Below are 23,194 nucleotides of genomic sequence, written 5' to 3'. Positions count from 1 at the left end.
CAGACGCTTGCCTGCTGTGTACTAATGACATATGAAGAATATTTTTTTTCATGATTCTTCCTGCAAGATAACAAGTGTTTGTTCATTTGAACAAATCCAACAAAATTTTCACACTAATGTTAAAACAGATGGTGATATTGTAAAAAAAAAAAAAAAAAGTACAGGCGGGAACAGGACTGATAGACGTACCTTCTTTTATATCATAGGATATTATACTGTTAACTCCACACAATACAGAGTCAACATGTAAACGACATCTCTGAGTTGGTCGACGCATTATTTTAAGACGGGATTGGATGAATGGATAGCTGCACGCTTAGAGGGCTTTGATCCCAACCAGCATACATAGGATATTCCTGGAAGGCACTGCATCCTTTCACGCGACTCCAAATATTAAAAATGACCCCGAAACAGCTCTCTGAAGAGAGTGGTTGAAGATATCCTACGACCTTATCAAAACACTGTTTGTTTTCCGTGGTGACCATACTTTACACTGAATTGAATTGTCAGTAAGTATAAGCATCTAAAGACTCCTCTGTCAAAGTTCATTTGCGAACATGGGCTGAATAACTGATCATATGCATTTTAGATCACATGATGGATATCATACACCTGACTTGCATACAAATAAAATATGATATGACACGTTTCTTAAATAAATGTTTTACCTGGTCATAATTAAAACATTACAAATTCAATTTTTCAAACTGTTTCAAGCAACATATTACGTACACGCACCACCAAAACAAGAACGATTTCCCACTTTAATATTTTTCAAACAGGTTCTACTCAATATGTATTCTGGAAAAGCATACCTATATTCAACGCAGTAACATAAAACAATAAGAATTAGAGCAGTACCCCTTCGCTTTCTAAAAATAAAAACAAGCGTCACCCGCATTTAATCTACTCCAAAAGTCTGTGGAACACTAAATCTATTTTTAAGGCTATTTGGGACAAAATTATTACTTACTTTAAACTTTAACAAGGGTGTTTTTTCCCACTCTTTTCAGGCTGGCAATTAAACAAACAGGTAAAATCGGTGTAGCATTTTTTTAAAATTGCAACTTTTAACCGTTCTGTTTAAAATCGTTCGTCCACAATAACTGTAATATATTCTGTCATTTATGTTGAATATTTTTAAGAACATGGTGACTTATGAGTTTAAAATAATTAAATATCTTCTGGAAAGTGTATATCGCTTATACAATTCCCCGAAAGCACTTTTAGTGCACTTTGTATGTTTCCTAAAGCATTAAGAGACCTTAAAAGATGTACGTCGACCAAAGTGGTGCACTACATTTCTCGTAGGTTTAGGACACAGCCTTGGAAAGTGACAAGGGGCGAGAGTGAAATTGGAAGCAATATCGAGCAAGTCACATTTACAGTTTCCGACAGGTTTAATTTCTGATAAAAAAAAAAGGGGTGGGTGGTCAATCCATTAAGACCCAGTTCAACACACACCAAACAGATACAAGTTAAGAGAAGACCGGTTCCACCCGCCCCTTCTCCCCACGAATGACGCGTTTGATACCAAGAAATATTAGGCAAGAAACAATAGCATTGCCAAACAATAACAGCAAACCAAACAGACGTACAATACACATATGCATTACCAATTATTATACGTTACACAAATTCTATACTTACGTCATAAACCAGTACGTTAACACACATATCGATAATACATACGCATGCACAAACACTGCAAAACAAACTTTTATCAAAAGATCCTCGCGAAAATATTATTACTGCATGTGTAAATTTTACACATTTACACATGTTTGGAATTTATCGAATCAGATTTTTCAGTTTCTTTGTTGGGGCCTACACTGCAGTGAATAAGTGAACTTCTACTCTTCTGGCAAGTGCAGTCTTTCAACTTTTAAAAACTACGAGTTAATATATTCTAAGCTCAAATATGCAACAGCTAGAATTTAAATTTTCTAGACATTGTGTAAAATACAAATAAAATAGTTACTGAACTTTCGCTCTCATATAGTACCGGTAGCCGTGTAGAAGAAACTGTTCAATTAATAGAGGGAAGCTGTCAAGCCAACAGAAACGAAAAAGAGCGATCATGGATTACTTTTCTTAAAAATGGTTCAAACAGTTGCTAGACGAGAAAGGAGAGGAAGTACACCAAGGCTTTTTTTTTTTGGCTTGGGAACAGACGTATATTCAAGCACTGCACCGTTTGTCGAGCTTAGAAATGAATACTACTAGAATCCTATGGGCATTAAAAGGTAAATCAACAGTGTTTATTATCACCCCGCTATTTTTCTGTTAGAGAAAGTCAAGGGAAAACCGTTATTTAAAAAAAAAATGTTATATTCTAAGGTGTGAGGGTCAGACCTACAAAAAAAAACAACATCTGACACCCAAATAATACTTGTACTTTTATGTATTTGCAATGTGAATGTATTTGTATCTTAAATGTTGTGTGTGATCATGCCTCGCTGTTAGATAAAATGTTGAACAGAATTAAATCTATCATCTCACAAATAGCTGCCTCAAAACTAAATACTGTTCGTAGGTTAAGTGAGTACCTCTTAACAGGTAAATATTAATTAACTTTAGCCGTGGATCCACTGGATTTTTATGTACATTTAAAACAAATATTTCAGCACGAAACTGTTTGTAGGTTAATTACTTTGTGTCCCTAATAACATACAATTCACACGAATAAAATTCAAAACAAAAAAATATACATTTTGTAGCTTATCCCCATCTATTATTACCGATTTCTCCTATGCATTTTACGAAAAATAATTTATTTCAACCATTTTATTCATCAAGCATAAATAAAATTATTCAATACGATCCAATATGTGGACCCCCAACTGGTAAGGAAAAGTATAATGACAAATCGATAATTTAATAGATAATCGGTTGTTTTTTGCGCGCGTGCGTGAAGGCAGAGATGAAAAAGTACAAAATTGCACTAAACCTAACAAATTGATACAAACCTTAAGTTTTCCCTAAGATTACTGTCTAATACTTAAAATAACCGGTTTAGTCTAGATCGTCTTCAGGGAGATCGAATTTTTTCTCAGATGAATAATAACAAATTAGTAATTTAAGAGTTAATCTCGTATGTGCGGGAAATATGCATTAAACTGTACCCAACCTAGTATACATAAACTAGAACTTACGTATCTTATAAGGTTCCAGTTTAACACTTTTATTTCCCCCAAACCGGTTTAATCTAGATTAGTTTGAAAACAAAAGTCTTCAGGTAGATCGAACCTCTTACAAACTTTTCTCCAGACAAGTTGATGAGGAGTCATTCGAAAACATTACTTTGCAGTTTAAGTTGTTTACTGATATCCTTCTGTATCTCTAGCGACATAATTTAACAGAATGTCACGTTGTTTTCTAAAGGGTGGTAACATCCATTACTAATAATGAAAATAAACACCCTAACAATTGTGAAATCTTATGTCATAAGGTTGATTTCCAGGAAACGTCACCTATGAATTATTAACTACAAGTTTAATTGGTAAATTAAACCTTTTACAACAAAATTACTGTGCAACTTTTGGGTTTCCGTTCCTAAATAAAAAAAACAACAACAAACCAATACTATTACGAGGAACTCCATCACAACGCTTAAACTATTTTTTAAACTAAAACTAATGAATTAAAAAAGGTACAATACTGCATTAAAATATAAGTGTAGCTAATAATGTACAAGTCTAAGTGAATTCAATAAACGTTTCAGTAAATGATGTAAGAATATTGTACAAAAAAAAACCCACTGAAGTTGTTCACTAAAAAACTAAATGTTGATACACGATAGTGAATTAAACTATACAGTTATACACTGCTGGCCAAAATCTTAAGGCCAATGAACATAAAGAAAAATATGCATTTTGCGTTGTTAAATTCAACCGCTTATTTGAGTAAGCTTCGAAAGATGAAAATAAAAGGGAAAATGAAAAATAAAACCTTTTTAGCATTTAATAGAGAAAATGTGAACGCTATGAAATTAGCCTAAATAAGAGTTGGTGAAAAGTTTAAGATAATACCAAAAACAAGTCCTAAACAGGGTAGGAAATACCCAACAAGAGGTCTCAGTAGTGAGTTGCACGGCCGCCATTGCGAATAATTTCAAACATTCGCTTTGACATGGTCGATATAAGCGTTTACAGAAGGCTGGATGTAATGTTATTCCAAGTGGTGAAGATGGCTTCACGAAGATCATGCACTGTTTGGAATTGACGTCCATTACTATAGACTTCCCTTGCCATCCACCCCCAAACATTTTCAATGGGGTTCAGTTCGGGCGAACACGCTGGATGGTCCAAAAAAATCACGTTATTCGCCATGAAAAAGTCTTTGTCCTGCGGGCATTGTGGATTGCAGCGTTGTCCTCTTGAAAGATCCAGTCATTTCCACACAAGCGAGGGCTTTCAGTCAATGAGGATGCTCTCTCCAACATGTCAATGTAGCCAGCTGCTGCTTGACGCCCCTGTATAACCTGCAGCTCCATTGCTCCATGGAAGGAGAAAGCACTCCAGACCATGATGAATCCTCCTCCACTATATCTTCTAGAAAATGTCTCCGATGCGATATTCCTCCACTATATCGTGTAGAAAATGTCTTCGGTGGGATATTCTTATCGTGCCAGCTGACTGTTAAAGAAGTATACAACTAGCATAGCAAAAATCAGCAGTAGTTTCAAAAAGAGTATAGGCTGCAATGATGTGGTGTCTCCAAAAGATTTTCCATACAAGTGACTCAGTCTCTGTATTACTTAAATCAAGGAAAAAAGTAGAAATTATGTCAACCTCTGAATTAAAAAAAAAATTCATATGTGGATAGTTTCAATGGATTTTTTTATGCTTCGAAATAACCCAAATATTTAACGGTTGCCCTTATGATTATTCTAAGTTGAACATTGCTATTAATGAAACGAGAATATTAAGTTTAAATTGTCCGTTATATTATTCAGATGATTTAAAACACTAACTGCTATAAAATGTAATCTTTCTTAAATAACACATATCAATGCACACTTTTCTGTTTTCCATTTTGACAATCCTCCCCTGGAAAAGCGGTAAATCTATGGATTTATAACGCTAAAATCAGGTATTCGATTCCCCTCGATGGACAAAGCAAATAGCCCGATGTGGCTTTGCTGTAAAAAAAACACACTCCATTTTGAGAATGTTAACATCTCATTCTAAAAACTATTTTCCTCAAATTTATAATACTGTATTTCCACTTAACACGTTTCGTGCTAATCTATTTTTTATTGTAATGCATAATAAATATAACCCATCTTAGTCAAGCTTGTAATAGTTTCTTTTGAAAATAAAATAAATTATTAGTTTTTTTTCGGTTTTCAACCACAATCTACCGATATCGTTTTTATGGTCATGCGTGTGTTTATACAAGATCCTTATACTTTACACTATAACAAATTCAGACGTGTTCCAAAGGTTTCAAAGTAAACCATGATACGAAAACTTGATCATAGTGGTCCAGTTTGACAAACACGAGTCTAGGAACTGCACAGTAATGAGCCGGGCGAAACTTAATTAGCGTACCGGGACGCAGAACAAAGTTCGAGCCAAAGTATGCCGCTGACAGTGACGGATGGCGAACCGTCGGTGTTATAATTACAACAGTCAAATTCCACTATCAGGTTAGCAACAGCTGCGGAGACAACGGATTCTACTGGCTGGCTTCCCTCGCTTTAACTGTTATAAGTTAGGGATTCTTAAGCACAAACGTTAAGGATACTGACGAATACAGAAAATCCTACATGAAGTAGTTGCCTGATACTACTAGGGATGATTTTTTTTTCACTACAGAAGCTAGTATACAAACTGTTAAACGTACTCCACAATTCTAAAGAAATGCCCAAAGTAAGATATTTGTCGAATGATTAAGGGCTAAGACGTTCGACTCGTAATCTGAGGGTCGCGAGTTCGAATCCCCGTCACACCAAAAATGCTCGCCCTTTCAGCCGTGGGGGCGTTATAATGTGATGGTCAATCCCACTATTCGTTGGTAAAAGAGTAGCCTAAGAGTTGGAGGTGGGTGGTAATGACTAGTTGCCTTCCCTCTAGTTTTACTATAGAAAATTAGGGATGGCTAGCGCAGATAGCCCTTGTGCAGCTTTGTGTGAATTTCAAACAAACAAACAAACAAGCAAATAAAATAAAAAAGTTAAAATTTCACATACGTATTTGTATATCTGCGGTGATCAGTAAATTGATTTTAACAGAAACAGCAAAATTTACCGAGAAGAATCTACATAACATAATTTAATAACAAAGAGAGAAATACGCCCATGAAGTATAAAACGCAAGTCATAAACAGGAAAAACAAAATGACGGTATGCTGTCACAAGTCACACCATGAAGCAGTTTCGTTAATTATAAAATACGTTTCAAGAATGAAGTGAAAGAGTCTCCAAAGATAAACTTGTTACCATGACGATATAACACAAGTATATTATAATCAGTTAAACAAGTAGCATGTTTCCAAAACATGTATTCAGCGCCTTAAAAAATACTACTACTACTACTAATAATAATAAATAATAATAGGGGTAGCTTAAGCCGAACAATGTTATCTAAAAATTGTCGTAATTCAAAGCATCAGATCCGCATGCGCAGACAGGTCTGATGATAAATAACTTTGAAATATCAACACCATATATAAATTTATAAAAACTAAGCAGAAAAAAAATCACGTAATACTTCAAAACTTGAGACATCACGAAGATTTTATTAAAGGTGATGTAACAATTCATTCAATTCTATTACGCAACTTTGTTTCTTTCTTCTGTGTTTATATCACTTTCCAAAACATGGCCCATGTGGAAGAGAAAACGAAATTGGAAGCCCAGGAAGTGAAAGGAGGAAGTTTTTGGTATGTGTTTTCCAATTCCACCAAGTTAGCTCAGTGGATTTACTGTGCGACATAATTCAATGTCAAATCTCGGTGATTATGGGTATTTCTTTAACTCATACATTAGAACGACATCGTGATATTACGAAGTAATAATTTTCTTTATCAAATCTGCAATGGTTGACAGCTACTCCTAGATATGTGTTCAATGACTAAATGATCACAAATTACAATCACTATATTGCGCGCGCGCACACATACGTAGGTGTGTGTATATATTGTTTTATAAAAAATGTGCTTGCATCATTTCCGAAGTTTTGAAACTAATAATACGGAATATTAATTTTACACGTTTTATATAAAAAAAAACTAGAAATAACACTTTTCAAAACTCAAATATACATCGTACCACGTCTTTACAAACTTTAGAGGTCGCATACTTAATTCACTTTTTCAGTATCTACAGTCAAATTAACTGGGTATCGCAATTATTAATTAAAAAAACCTGTGTCACATCATATGTGAAATACAACAAATCATTTAATTCTACTACGATTACGTCACGTTACTCGCACTAAAACCTAAACCATTACGTTAAATGACTGTCATTGTACATTAAGAAAATGCCAGTAAAATTATTACTAAAATTGAAACGCGTAGACTTTAATGACGTGTATAGACCATAAATGGTCTATGGAACTTTCTCATGACAACTTGTGCTGTCTTAGCATGTATAACAGTTATAATGTCGTTCTCTGTCTGTCTAATACTACGGAAATGGGTCATGCGAGACTTGACTATTATCTATATAAACCTACGATTGTACACACGTGAATAGCCTTCCAAAACTGGATCACGGCAGACCAGTCTTTGCGGTTTCTTATCGAGGTCGGAAAACTGTATGCCGGTTACCAAAACAGGGTCCATGGAAAACACACGAAGCATTCCTACGCGAGCTCAGACAATTCCAAGACCGGGTCGTTTTCCTGAAGCTATAATACCAGTTTGGACAAGCAGTAATTTAAGTTCTTTTTATTCTAACTATATAATTAGAAATCCAAATGATTAAAAAAGTTTGAACAAGAACAAAAAAATGGAACAATTATGTTACATGTGCATGCGCTCTCACAAATGAAATACATTACTGTTACGCCATTACACGGTCTAGTTTTCTACACAATTATTCAAGCAACAAGATTTGCGATTTTGAAACTTAAGGGTGAATGCCATACTCAAATACTGGAGATTCATATATGTTTAATAGAACTGACACTTTGCAATGCCAAACGAGTGGGTTGAGAAAATGATTAAAAGTTTAAACCAACCGTCTACAGTTTGCGATGACTCGCAAGTTTAAGCAGTAAAAATAAATAAATAATAATGAACAGTGGAATACACTTCCATGTGCTAATTCAACACACCGAAGAAATGTTTGCTCAGGTTTTCGTATCAACGTTGTTAACTGGATTGACACATTAACGAACGATCAACATGTAAATAATATACAGATTAACACCATTAGCCAGGCATGAGACTCCAACTTGCAATTTATACACCGCATGCTTAGTTTCTAAACATAATTTTCATTTGGCTGAAAGAAATACTTGTTGGTTTATTAAATGTATATGATAACTTATAATATTTCCTTTGTTTTATTAAATCGTCTCGTAGATTTATATGCAAAATACATTAATAAATTGTCGTGTTCATAAATCGATACGTAGAGGAGACTTGATAAAAAAACAAAAACAACTTGGCATGGGCATATATGCTCTGAAAGTTTAGAAAGCATATGTGAGGGCTGGAAAATATCTGTCTCAGAACGTAATTATAGGGTTATCACACAGGCCACTTTTTAAAGTTTTGGTAGTTCTTTCATTTAACCGTGTTTTGTAATAATATCCCTTTTCACTTTCTAAACACATTTATGAGCACCGGATGTTCGTTTACAAGTGCACGTTTCCTATCAAACCACAACTAATGAGTTCGAAGTAAAATACAAAATATACAACTGTTACTTAAGATATGTACTCATTTTATATTATTTATCTGTTGTCAGTTTCTTAACAGTGATTATAACTTTAATGTAAGGATGATACTTAGCCACACCAGTAACAGTTCTAACAAAATTAAATAAACTTATACTAAATAAGAGCTTCTCAAACTATTTAAATGATTCCCTATGAAAAAAATAAGTGAATTCCTTCACAATCTCTGAATGTCACAACGAAAACTATAGAAATAATTAACAGTATATAATTAGCTAGGCTTATTAGGTAATTTCCAAATGAAAAACTGAATCATTCACTTAGCACCCATATTCATATTTTTTGAAGAAATGCTTTAGTTTCAGATTTAAAGAGACTTTTTATATCTTGCTCATTCATCAACGTTTATACTTTATACAATGAGCATTTCAGGTTTGGTTTGTTTTGAATTCCGAGCAAAGCTACACAAGAGCTATCTGAGCTAGCCGTCCCTAATTTAGCAGTGTAAGACTAGAAGGAAGGAGCTAGTTATCACCACCTCACGCCAACTCTTAGAGTATTTTACTAACGAAAGTGGGATTAACCGTCACATTACAACGCCCTCACGGCTGAAAGGGCGAGCATGTTTGGTGTGACGGGTATTTGAATCCGCGATCCTAAGATTACGAGTGGAGTGCCTTAACCACCTCGCCATGCCGGGCCAAGCTTTTTAGGATTTTTGTTTCTGTTGATACAACAACCACTGTTCTTTAATAACATGCCTAGAATATTAAGATAGTTCATTAAGATTCTAACATACTCACCCCTTTATTATCTTCAAATTGAATGGTTGGTTGGTTTGGTGTATAGTCCTAGAAAATTATAAAACATACAAAATTAATTTTTCTATGCCATTTTAAAAATAATTTAAATTGAATAAAAACTGGAATTGCATGTATACGAAATATTTCTAAAAGAATTTAATTATACATTTGTGGTTAAATATCAATAAAAACAAATAAACACTACAATGTAACGTAAATTAAAGTGCAAAAAATAAAAGAAAATACTGTTATTTGCAAGAACAGAAATGGTATAAGACACTACAACCTGTTACTTAGTCTAAGTTTTAAAAATGATATATATATATATATATATATATATGTAAAAATATTTCATAATAACTAATATATCCTTCACATTTTTATAAAAATCATCTATATCATACTTCAGAATTAAAATCTACAGTTGCGAGTCAACCAATATTTCAAGGAAACACAACTCTGATTATTAGTGACTTGTATTTCTAAATAATCATTCGTAGAAAACAGCTATACCTGTAGTTAATTCATTTTCTTTTACTGTTTTTATATAACAATAACAGTCAAACATAACTTACAGAAAACAGATCAAGAAATAAAATAAAAAAGAAAGGATAGAAATTACAGTGGTCACAAGCAACAACTTATGAACCGTGACGTCTGTCGGACAGTTCGTATAACTCTCGTCAGAAAAGCTGTGCACGCAGACAAAAATCAACGTTCACTTTTGAAATAACAGAACAGACAATGTTGACACCAGAGTTTATTTCACAAACAGGATATTATACATTAAAATGTTATGAATTAATCATACTATCATTCATATTTCAAAATGCGACATTATAACTTAAATAATAAAAATGTAGATTCACTGTATGTTACTGCAGAACGGCTCTCAGCATAACTGAAAATCTCAATTACTTCTTGCTTTGGTTCTGAATGAAACCAAGAGTGCAACAAAACTAACTTTTTTAAAGGCCATGAAATATTTTGAAGTTTTTTTCGCCACTGGGGAGGAGCATTTTGGTTGTGCCTATAACACCATGTAACACAAATTTTGTTCCTGGATAGTACGTGTTATTTCTTAATTGTTTATGATGTAAAAGTACAGAAAATGGCCATTATTCCCTTCAAACTTTGCTTTTGTGACCTGGATAACAAAATTTAGATATTAACCTATTTTCTATGTAAAAACTGGCAAATTTGCACATTGAATTGAAATTTGAAAATTATTTTCAAAACATAAAGCCATCTGATGCATCTCTACAGTTTAATTGACACTGCCGCACCAATTTTCTAATAATTTTAAAAGTAAACTACCAATATAAAACGTAAAACTACATCAACCAATCTTGTATAATAAACTAACTTGAACTTGCTTATTTGTTGAATTTCGCACAAAGTTACTTGAAAACTATTCGCGTTAACCTTCATTTGTTTTGAAACAATACATTAAAGGGAAGGTAGCTAGTTACCCCTAATTCTTGACCTACTCTACCAATGAAAAGTGAAACTAGCCGTCACATTATAATACCCCTAAAGCTAAGAAGTAGAGCATGTTCGGTGTCAGCATTTGAAAAAAAACACTACAGATTGCGAATCGAGCGTCTTAAACAACCAAGCCATAAACAGAAATACTTAATAAAACTAAACCATACAATGAATACTGTGAAATAAATCACCAGTTGGTTCCTTCCACATCAAGTTTCTGTCTGCGCTTGTTTGTTATTAAACATAAAATATTTACAATGAACTATATGTGATGTGTCCACCACGGTCGAAGCTGAAGTAAAAATTTACACGAGGTCCAAACATCAACAACCACAGAAGTCAGCCTTACATATTGTATAGCTTTTTCATACAGGTGTAAATTTAAATAGTGTATTACGTTTAATAACAAATTTTATCCGAGGTCTAACTTCCAGGCCCGGTATGTCCAAGTGGTTAGAGCACTCAACTCGTAATCTGAGGGTTATGGGTTCGACTCTCAGTCGCGCTAAACATGCTCGCCCTTTCAGCCGTGTAATCGTTATAACGTTACAGTCAAACCCACTATTAGTTGATAAAAGAGTAGCCCAAGAGTTAGAAGTGGGTGGTGATAACTAGCTGTCTTCCTTCTAGTCTTACACTGCTAAATTATGGACGGCTAGCGCAGATAGCCCTCGTGTAGCTTTGCGCGAAATTCAAAACAATCCAAACTTCCGTGAGCTCATAGATAATAGCTACGGCCGCCGTGGTGTCCACCACCAATATTGAGACCCAGTTTTGTATTACAAGTCCTTGATATTACCAATCACCAGCAGTCTCAGAAGATCAAAATTAAACCTAAAACTATACATTACGTCTACAACACAAAATACTCTCTGCATGTGTAAGTATTTATAAAAATCCAAATTATTATTTGCATTTGAAACAATAGTAAATATAATTTATTCTTATAATTTTACGTATTTACTTAATAAGTACCACATAAGTCATGGTTGAAAAAAAGACAAATCGACGAGAAATGGAATAATAATAACGTTGTACATACAAATACACAAACTTTGGTTAGTTAGGAAGTTATATATAAACTATCATTTTTAAACCTGATGTGCTGAAATGAAACAAAGAAGCAGAAACATATTTCAAACATTACAAAAAATTCCGTTTTAATTTTTTATTCCCGAAAACAAAATTGATATTACAATCAGACAACCCATACTCACACCAAAACCCTGGACAAACTAGACTTATGAAATTTAAATTTTAAGTGTTTTGTTCCTTATGTCTGTGCACAAAGTTTCATTAAAATTCAACGTGTTTTCGTGCTTTTTTTGTTGTTGTTTTTGGATTTTAGTTAATTGAAATTATAGGTTTAAACAAACCAGGACAATAACAAAAAACCAGTTTACCCCTGCGATCATATACAGCTGTATGATGAATCGTGTGAAAAAGACGCCCTCTAGTGACCTCTAAATCCAGTTCGCTACACGAATTATTTATATTCCCAATATGTTTTAGTGTTCATATAATCATAATGGTTATCATAACCAGAATTTTATACAACACAATTTCTTAAACCAGACAGCATAATTGGAAGTAACAACCTACTTTCATAAAACTGAAATATTAAATGGCACAAAAAGCTGAACATTACCTCTCATCAATATATCACTCAAATGATAAGTTAGCCATGACTAAAACCATATGAATCAGATGTACTGTAATTAACTGATCAAGCAGACATATGAAGAAACACTAGTAAAGTCAAATTATAAACACACTAGCCAGTTTACTCTGTACATTATCCGTCCGTTTTGTTCAGAGACTCTCTTGTATGTCACAATAAGCTAAGTCTGTACAAACAACGACTGTAAGCCTATTGTTGTAAATTAGCCATCAACAAATTAAATACATAAATGTTCTGCAATGATTTCAAAGGAATCTGAGAACAACTTTGTCAAGTGTTAAATGTTTGCAAGCTACTGTACGAAGAAACAAACACATACAAAAATGTTTAAATAAAGACGTGATTTTAAAAAAAGCATTTCGATAAATCATAATGCCACCTTCACACTCACTTTATAGTTAGTAATTTATACGTATCTAAAAGTATTACCGTACAGATTGTTACCAGGGTACAAGGTTTATTTATATATGAATTACAAAACAATTGTAGGAACATGCATTAATACTTAGGTACTGCAAACTTATGTAATAGTAAATAAAATGTTGAACTTTTTAACCGCATATAGATACGCATAGACACTTATACAAGTTATCTCTATGATTTCTGTTACGTAAAATTAATGATCATTCATGAAACAACGGTTGAATACACAAACCTAAATAAAAGATTTTGCTTCAACTTTAAAATACGTGACTGTTTGATAAATCAAAGAACGGATATTTTATTGTTTAAGAACTTCTCGCTATTAATCAATGATAAAAATCATTCTTGTCCTGCTCAAGAAAGTTAAGACAAACAAAATAAAGGGAGACCAAAAGATAAATTGCTCTTTTATAAATCTGGTTCAACTCTTGGAGTTACGTCACGGAATACAATTTCGCGACAGCAGCTCTTGTTTTTGCTAATAATTTTTGACCCACATAGCACACGTTCTGCATCTATTATGTTTTTTTTGGTTTTTTTCATCCAAGTTAAGCTTTACTACATCAGCATGTCTCAAAGATCCTGCATCGACACTTATTCTCACAGTTATAGCGTTTCAAAAGTCGGTCACATCACCGAAACAAAAGAAGTAAAAGTGACTAGCTATTCCATCGACGTGTATTTCCGGTTAAAATACTATTTTCAATTGTTATAAGCTATCTTGAAGAGATGCTGCACGAGACATTTAGTCACCATTTCATTTTGTTTCAGATTTGTATTTTGAGGTGGGTCACACTTACTCATACATACCGGCATTTGTTTTAACCTCTAACATCACTATCGGTAGGAATTGCGTAATTAACATTACGACTGTACACTAGTATACACATTTTTAAAGTACAATTACTGTGTGAAGCCCGATATCCTCTAATAAACCAAAATAATTTATACGTTGCATTTGGTTGAATTTACAAGAAAATTTACTGCATATTCTTTCTACGAATACGTTCTAATTAAGCATGCATGAAGAACCGATAAGAAATTATTATCCACATTAACAGACTACATTTACTGTCCATGTACAGAACTCGTGCCACCTACGTATGAAAATTATTTTCCCTCGTATTTGGCACAACTGTTAAAATTACTTATTTTTGCTTGGTATGTTTCAGTAACATACTTCAATGTATTTGCTATCTTCCAATTTTATAATTCTGTATTATTACAGTTTAATAGAACATTTCGTATTTTGGAAACAATTAGAAAAACAAACAACTGCAAGTTTTTAATATACGTGTGACACATTTTAATCATTAACTTTCTTAATTCCTCCCTTTAATTAATTTTTTGATCTGTTGTAAAGCGCAAACCTTCGTTTTGCCGACTCATTTGAGCGTTATAAACCTACAGAGTTGCAACTGCGCATGTGTAGTGGTTGTGGTGGGATTTAAGCTATCGATCTATTAAAGAAAATGTACAGCAACTTGAAATGCCTAAAATAATATAAAAATGGAAGCTATAAGATAGGAACATTTAATTAGTTATTTTTTAAACAAGATTAATGACAAAATTTCTCAACATACAATTTACCCAATGTTATGATGCCGTCGATTAAGTGAAATTGCAAAGCTAATTAATATCTGCTGAAAGATTGGTGCACGTCTATTTAAAATTGCTGTACGCTCAGCCAATATGAAATTATCGATCTAGAATTTAAAAAAAATAAATATAAAAGGCTAAGCAAATGTCACCAGGAACACTTTTTGCTTCGGCTTAAATTATTATTGAAATAAATTTCTGTAATCATGGAATTATAACAAACACAGCGACTCGGAACTTTGTAAATATAATTTAAAAACCGAATAAGTTATGCTCGCTTGAAGAACAAAAGATTTGTGAGTTTAACCCTCCTATTCGACGTTCAAAATAAAACACCAAGACCACTGCGATACTGTTTTCTTAAGATCAGCTTAAACTAATGTTACTTTCTATTTTTAAGCTTTAAATCCTGAAACAAATTCCTTTATTTGGATAACTATGAAATAATAATCCAAATATACCATTAAAATATATTACTACGATTTTTTCCATTTTTGCGACTGCTGATTACTTGCTGTCTTAAATGTCCTCCCTTTTTAACTAACAGAGACCCATCAATATGGTACAATGTCAAGGGATACGTAATGAACTGAGTGGGTGTTACATAGCAGAATACTAATAATATTCTAATTGATCTTTAGGTGAACGTTATAAGGATGGATGTTGTTGATATGAGGCGCCACTAATTCTACCACTGATATATATATCACTATATGTTTATACTGTTCGTTTGGAATTGAGGAAAGCTACACAAAGAGTTAGCCATGCTCTGCCTACCACGGGCATCCATTTTCGAACAGTGCGAGTCCGCAGACATATCGCTGTACCACTAGGAAGGGAAGAGGGGGCATGTGTCTATAAAGACATATATAACCAAGTATATACCGCACAAAAAATGACTTAGGTAAATAAAATTTCTAATAAAATGAACTCATTTTTTAACCGTTTGTTAAAAATAAAACAGTTTAAAACCCACTTTAACCCTCATCCCAGAATGAAAACGTTTATTTTGCAGTAGACCATGCAACAAAGTCGAAAAATAACTTTTTTTGTCAGGGCATATGGTATACTAAACGTGATTATTCAGAAAATGTAAATACTCTTTTCGGTCAGTTAAAAACACAAGGTTAGATGCTATAATTACATATTTAAAAACAGACTAATTAGTCATTTCAGTAAGAAACAGTATTCAGAAAACCATTTTGTATGATAATAACTAAAGTATGACCTATTTTTGAATGTCAAGCGCCATTTATAACACATTTCAAAGTGTTTCATGATTTGCATGAGAATATGACAATTTAAAAAACAACAAATTTGCTTGTCTATTCACAGACCTGCCTCCTAGTGGCACAGCGGTATGTCTGCGGACTTACAACACTAAAAACCGAGTTTCGATAGCCATGGTGGGCAGAGCAGATGACTGTGTAGCTTTGCGCTTAGTTATAAACAACTCTTCACATACAAATATACATTATCGCATTTCATTTTTCACACATATTATGCATACAAGAAAATGTTTTAAACTTGTATGTGCAATAACAATAAAATTCAATCAGAGGTTGACAACTGTGCCTCTTCATCTTTATCTCTAATAAATGAATTATTTCTAACGTTGTCAATCCACTTATTCTTCTGATGTTGTCTAACCACTTCTATTTGTTTTCTTGCTCTTTTTCCTTTTACCCATGCTTGAATTTCCACCATCAGACCAACTTCTCGGACTACATGCCCGAGGTATTTCACTTTTCTATTCTGTGCCAAAATACATTAACACTGCTGTATTAGTCATTCTTGTAGTTCGTTTAACCCAGATTATCCTTACAAGCTATGAATGCTTCCGTGGTTGATAAACAGTCTGACATGACTTTGCAAATTGCACAATCTCATAAGAATATGCAGATATGACCACATATAACTGTTAGATATATACGACTATTTCAGTTTGCGTTTAATGCGAGAACTTTGATTTAGATAGTTTATTTAGCGCGAGCGTAAACTTTATTTTTAGAAACTACAGTTTACCGTAAGTTTCTTTACGTAATTGTCTATGAACCGTATGTTGCACAGTTCCATAGTTATGAATTGGCGATTGTTATATTATTGTTACTAGAACCTTCCGAATTTATCTCGCTGTTTTGAGTATTACTGCATCAATATATAGTAGTGTGTGGAATGTTCTAGACATTTGTCAGGGTTTAAATGTATGTGAAAAATTAAGTTCGAGAGATAGATCTAAACTGCAATATTGCGAGTTTAGCCACAAATATTATATAGTGGTGGAATTATCACAAAATGTACTGTAACAACAGAGTAGAGAAGAATAATCCATCTTGTCATTTGTGATCTACAGCAACTGAACCAGCCTGTGTGGAATTTGACAAAATGGACTATTATTTAAACCTCTGAATACAATTATGATAACCAACAGTGTAACAAACATTTGTATATACGTTTCACTTGCTTTAATATAGTATTTTAAAACAAGTGGGCTATGTGTTGTTTGTTTATTGTTGAAATTTATCGCCAAATCACAGACACCTGTAATAAATAATCCGGCCCACACACACACACACACACACACACACACAATAATCTGACAATAACATTATAAATTTCTGTATCTGGACTTAAAGTTTACTGTTCCAATTATAAAGCATGTCTTAAAGATACTTTTAGCAGCTTGGATGCTACATTCCAATTCTGTGTCGCACTTCCCATTCTTCCTAATACCATTTCCTGCATACTTGAACTTTTGTGTTTGTTTTATTATCACTACTGCTTCATTTTTCGTCGCCAGGTAGACCAGCGATAAGTTTACGGACTTACAACGCCATAACCTGGGGTTCGAATTCTTGTGACGGCCAGAGCACAGTGTCTATTGTGTAGGTTTATATATTTAAAATACCAATGGCTTGGTTTCTTTACACTAATATTCAGAATTAGTAGGAAAAAATATGTTATATAGAGGGTGTTCGGAAAATCACTGTGCACTTATACATTTATTAACAGACATGTTTCAATATAGAATACAGGAGGTAAATATGAATGACAATTATAAACGATGTTGAAAGTGACCCCGTTGGCATCAATACAGGCCTGGATCCTTCTTATTTTGTTTTTAAACACTGCTATCAGTTGCTGGCTTGAAATAGGCTAAATAAAATATGATTACAAAACTGCACAGTGACTTTCTGAACACCCTGTATGTATCAGAAGCTGTTGACGTTCCGATCACCACTGCGAATACATTCTATGCTCTATGAATGGCGTCGACTATTTTCTGCATAATATCTGAATGAACATGGTAAAGGAAATATCCTCGATGGACTCCTTCCCATGAATACCCATCTTTTTACTGAAGCCTCTTGATTCCAATGTAGGTTACACAGCAGTCATAGGCTTTTCCATCAATATTCACATTCTGTACAGAGCTTTCATTAACTTTGTCAAAAGTCATTTCACACTAATTACAACAAAGACGTGGATCGTTCTACAATTCGACAAACCTTTCATTAATGAGTGGGATTGAAAACTGCTTCTTTTGATTCTATTATTGTGAAGAACCATATTGTTTGTCATCAATCTCGTTCTCCACCTTTTTTCTTATAGATCTCAATATGATATTCAGCAACACATTTAACACAATATTCATTTACCTAAGTGTTCGGTATTCGTTCTATTGTAATACTTTCGGTTTCTTAAGTAGTATGACAAACCTAGATATACATTGATCTGTTGGGATCATACTTATTTGTTTAAGTATCTCAGTAAGTTCCTGAAATCTTATGTTGCCAGTACTCTGAAGTATTTCAATACAGACCTTATTAAAACTAGTAACCTCCAAAGTACTCATATTCCTGATGGCAAATTCAACCTCCATCCATGTGATCTCTGTATCTTTATCGGCAATGAACGCTTTTAATCTTTATAAATTAAAACAGTACATCAACGACTTCATGGCGAATTGTCGTCATTGTACAATATTCTTGCCTCAATGCCATTTGTAATTTTCGCGTGTATCATTCTATTATTGTACAGCATCTTTAAACCTACAATTTTCTTTGCATTTTTTTGTCTATCAGGTTTTCTTTTCCTGAAACACATTTCAGTTGAATGTCTTTATTGGTTTTCTTCTGTTTTCTGTTCTAGTTTTTACATTTTTTTTCTTTCTGGTGTAACTGCTTCTATATTTTTTCTTTTGGATCACATTAGTAAAGTTACAGTCTTTTGAATGAGACTACTATTTTATATTTTCAGTGTCATTCCCCACAATATCCAATATCTCAAAGTGGTTTATCACCTCTAATGCAAGATACTCCTTTGACCATTGGCGATTTCAGCTGATAATGGTGCGATTATTTTTACCTTTTAACCTCCTCGGATTTTCTTAGGTTTAAAGGCATCTGGAAAAAATTTAACTTCACAGCCACATCTTCAAAACCTCTTCCATATCATTCTGAAATCAATCTAATTATAAAACAGTCGTAAGAACTTCAACAAGTATACAACTTTTTGATAGTTTCTTTAAACAATGTTTTGAGGGGGAACAAGGTCATTACATTCTCCCGGTCTGTTGATAATATCATGTCTGTCTTCAGCCAATCGTATTAAAATCTCTTAGTACCATTAATACATAAAAAAATTCACTTCTTCAAGGTCTCTTGGTTGTTCTCACAAAATGCTTAACTTCGTCGTCGACATAATCACTAGATTGAGCAGATACTTGTAGTATACACATAATGAAGGGGCCCGGCACGACCAGGTGGGTTGAGGCGTGCGACTCGTAATCCGAGGGTCGCGGGTTCACATCCCCGTCGCGCCAAACATGCTCGCCCCTTTTAACCGTGGGGGTGTTATAATGTGACAGTCAATCCCACTATTCGTTGGTAAAAGAGTAGCCCAAGAGTTGACGGTGGGTGGTGATGACTAGCTGCCTTCCCTCTAGTCTTACACTGCTAAATTAGGGACGACTAGCGCAGATAGCCCTCGAGTAGCTTAGCGCGAAATTCAAAACAAACAAACATTAATGAAGGAAGTTGCCCTGCATAAACGTGACTAGCAATATCCGTTCAAACAATGCTTACAAACGGCAACCTTTACGCCCGACATGTTGAGTAGTTATGATACTGGACTCGCAATTTGCAAATTTCGGAATCGAAACCCGTTGCCAAATATCCTCGTCTTCTTAGCCATGGAGGCGTTATAATATGACAGTGAATCGCACCAGTGAATCTAGTAAAAATGTAACCCAAGAACTGATGGCGATGGTGACGTTGATTAACTGCTTTCCTTCTAGTCTATCACTTCTGAATTAAGGGACAGCAGTTAGCCTTCATGTAGCTTTGCGCGAAATACAAAACCAAACAAACCAGTAAAAAGTAGACTATCCTGTTTTTTTAACAAATGAAGACAGAAGTGACTAACATACTATATACATTCCATATATAAACAGATACTAACTAGTTTAAAGATGAAAACATTCCAAGAAATCTTCCAAGAAAAGACAAACTTTTACAAAAAAACATACAGCCACATATGAACACACACAGGCAGTTTTACCAAAAATACGTGGAATGTGTCATTCATGCTTCACACGTTTCTAGGTAAATCAAAGTAAATAAATAAATGTTTAAAATGTTCATATGTACATGCAACACTTAAATAATACCCACACTCGGAGGGGATAGAGCGATTAACTCTTATGTCACATCTTTGGAATGCAAAACTGAAAGAGGGCGAATACCTGTACAAGGATTATAATTCATTCAAACGAAACACAGGTTCTATATAAATTATACCACCATAAGGAGCACTATGGGCAAAGCATCTAAATAACTAACGGTTCTGTCTGTTGTATGTCTATGTAACTGCTTCGCATGGTGTGGACTCAGCTTCACCAAAACTGGTATGATTGTCAATTACGACCGTACGTGGGTAAATTAAATTTACAGTTTTGCATTTTAAGGTTATTATGGGCATTTTTTTAATTTAACCACTACCTCACTTTCTACGGATAGATTTTCACCAAATTTGGTATGAAGGTTCATTAGGTCCTTAGGAAGATGCAAATAAATTTTCAGCTTTGCGTTTTGCAGTTTTCAGGGGCTTTTTTTTTTTTTACAACTATTTCACCCTTGTTGACGGATCTTTACAACATTTGACTAGAAGGTTTGTTGGGTCCATGCGGAAATACATCGAAGTTAGCGATTTCACATTTTGTGTTTTGCAAGTTTTTATGGGCGTTTTCTTTCCCAGTTACATATAAGGGAAGCAATATTTCATGTCCTAAGATAACCTTTCATCAATCATGAATGTACGAAACTTCCGTCCAGGGTACATATACTCCAACTAGTATACCATAAATTACGTCTTTATTTAAAAGTCTGATGCCAGTAGTATGTGTTACTAAAGTTCTAATATAGCAAGCAAATGAAATGAGAGTGTTGTAAAATATTATTCATTGATACACATACCAAAAATGAAAAAATATATACATTTACTGAGACTTTGTAAATTATGACATTTTTTTAGGGAGGTGCAAATATTTTAACCAGAGACTAAAACGATTCACTGTCTAATATTTGGCCTCTCGTAACAAACTGCATTCTTAGTAAAATGAGCATGGTGATCGTCTGACAATTCAATGAGATTCGTAGAAAAAATGAATAACATTGGCAAAAAATTAATAGCCATGGACGTCTTCACGCTGATAGTTTTATATTTAATTGCAAAAGTTTATTCAACTAATAGCTGCAGTCGTTATATCACCATGCTAAAGTAGTGTGTGGAACATTTTAAAATCATATTTTAAGGCATTTTTATATGCTTGATGCCTCATAAAACCAAATCCCAGTTAGTTGAAACACTACGGCCAGAGACGATAATAAAACATTTTTAAATGAACAATGAAATACTTCTTTACGCTAACTTTTCCTATAAGCATATCGATGAGGTTGCCTACGTTCCATGTTGGTTTCTAATAAATGCATATAGTATCATTTATGACATTTAATTACTGTTTTAATAACACTTGTATTAAACGTACTGTACTTAAATACAGTACAACATAAAGAAGTGATATTAGTCAAACATGAAGTATGACACAACATTTACATTGTTATACCTAATTTCGATTAAACCTCTTATCTTACACTTAAATATTTTACAAATGAATCGTACAATATAATGTACAGTAAACTTGTCTAAGGCGGAATCGCACGGGACCGAGTAAAATTTTCGGTCTAAGCAGGTTTTCCGGCTTAAACATAGTGAACATGCATTTCCTTAATCACATAATTTTTGAGTGGAACGTTATACTTGCTTGACTCAAGGGAAGTAAGACGTTTGTGAATAAAGTTATACTGTTTATGCTATATTTATTAGAAGAACAAAAACAGACATTCAAAATACACAAAAGCTTAATCAAATTTATTTGAAGAAAGTGTCCAATTTCAATTGTTTCGATTTTTTAATGGGCTTTCTCATGCGGTTAAAAGAGAACCCAATTCTATGGCCTTTTCATGACGTTCATTTTCCCCCTTCATTTTTGCATACAATTTGATAGCGTTAATATGACTAAGCACTTGCAATGAAGTTGGAATTTCTATTTACTCACTGTTTTTTCCATTTTGTTCATCTTCTGAATCTCTCGCACTGTTACCATCTTACGATTCTAATACAGATTTTAAAATCAACTTTATCAGTTTCTGTCAAAACATTCTTGTCAACATTCACAAAACTTTCCGCGTTCACAGAATCATTTGCATCAATCTTTTTAAAGTTTGGATTTCACTAGAATCATCATAACAAACAACTCATCCACAATTTCCGCCATTATCAAGAATGAATCCAGTTTCAAAAGCACTTTATTACGCATTCATCTTTTACGCATTTGATTGAATGACTTAAAATGCAATTGCATCTAATACGTCAATTTTCATGGTTATTTCAGATACTCTCTTACAGTCATCCATGTTTGCAATATGCTGAAGCATCAATTTTCTGTATTTCAATTTAGTACACTGTATAATTCCGTTATTTAGTGGCTGTAGAACTGATGTTGTACATGGAGGTAGAAAGCTTAAACATTTTAAAGTTGCACTTTTGGGTGACAAGTTGCATCATCTAGGAAAAGTAGAATATTTCAATTTTTTGTTCCATTTGTTTTGCTTAATTTGTTAAAACAATTCCCAGAATATAGCACTTGTCATCCACGCTTTATTATTCGCTTTCTATTCCACAGGAAGTTGATTCTTCCCTAAATTTTTGAAACAGCGCAGATTTTCGTTTTTATCTATGTTTTTTTTTCTAATTTTCCCATCAGCAAATGCGATCAAAAGTAC

At 33.7% G+C, this 23,194-nt stretch overlaps 1 protein-coding gene across 1 annotated transcript in view; it reads right to left on the bottom strand.

Moving 5' to 3' along the window:
* Su(Tpl) (Suppressor of Triplolethal) overlaps positions 1–23,194 on the bottom strand; it is a 77,780-nt gene that overhangs the window by 42,057 nt on the left and 12,529 nt on the right. Inside the window, exon 2 of the mRNA XM_076499496.1 lies at positions 9,659–9,706. Within this exon, the coding sequence (XP_076355611.1) occupies positions 9,659–9,706 (48 nt within the window). The remainder of the gene's footprint in view (positions 1–9,658; positions 9,707–23,194) is intronic.

This window comes from Tachypleus tridentatus, chromosome 4 (assembly GCF_004210375.1).
Source record: "Tachypleus tridentatus isolate NWPU-2018 chromosome 4, ASM421037v1, whole genome shotgun sequence".
Taxonomy (NCBI): Eukaryota; Metazoa; Arthropoda; class Merostomata; order Xiphosura; family Limulidae; genus Tachypleus; species Tachypleus tridentatus.
This window is presented reverse-complemented; position numbering and strand designations above follow the sequence as displayed.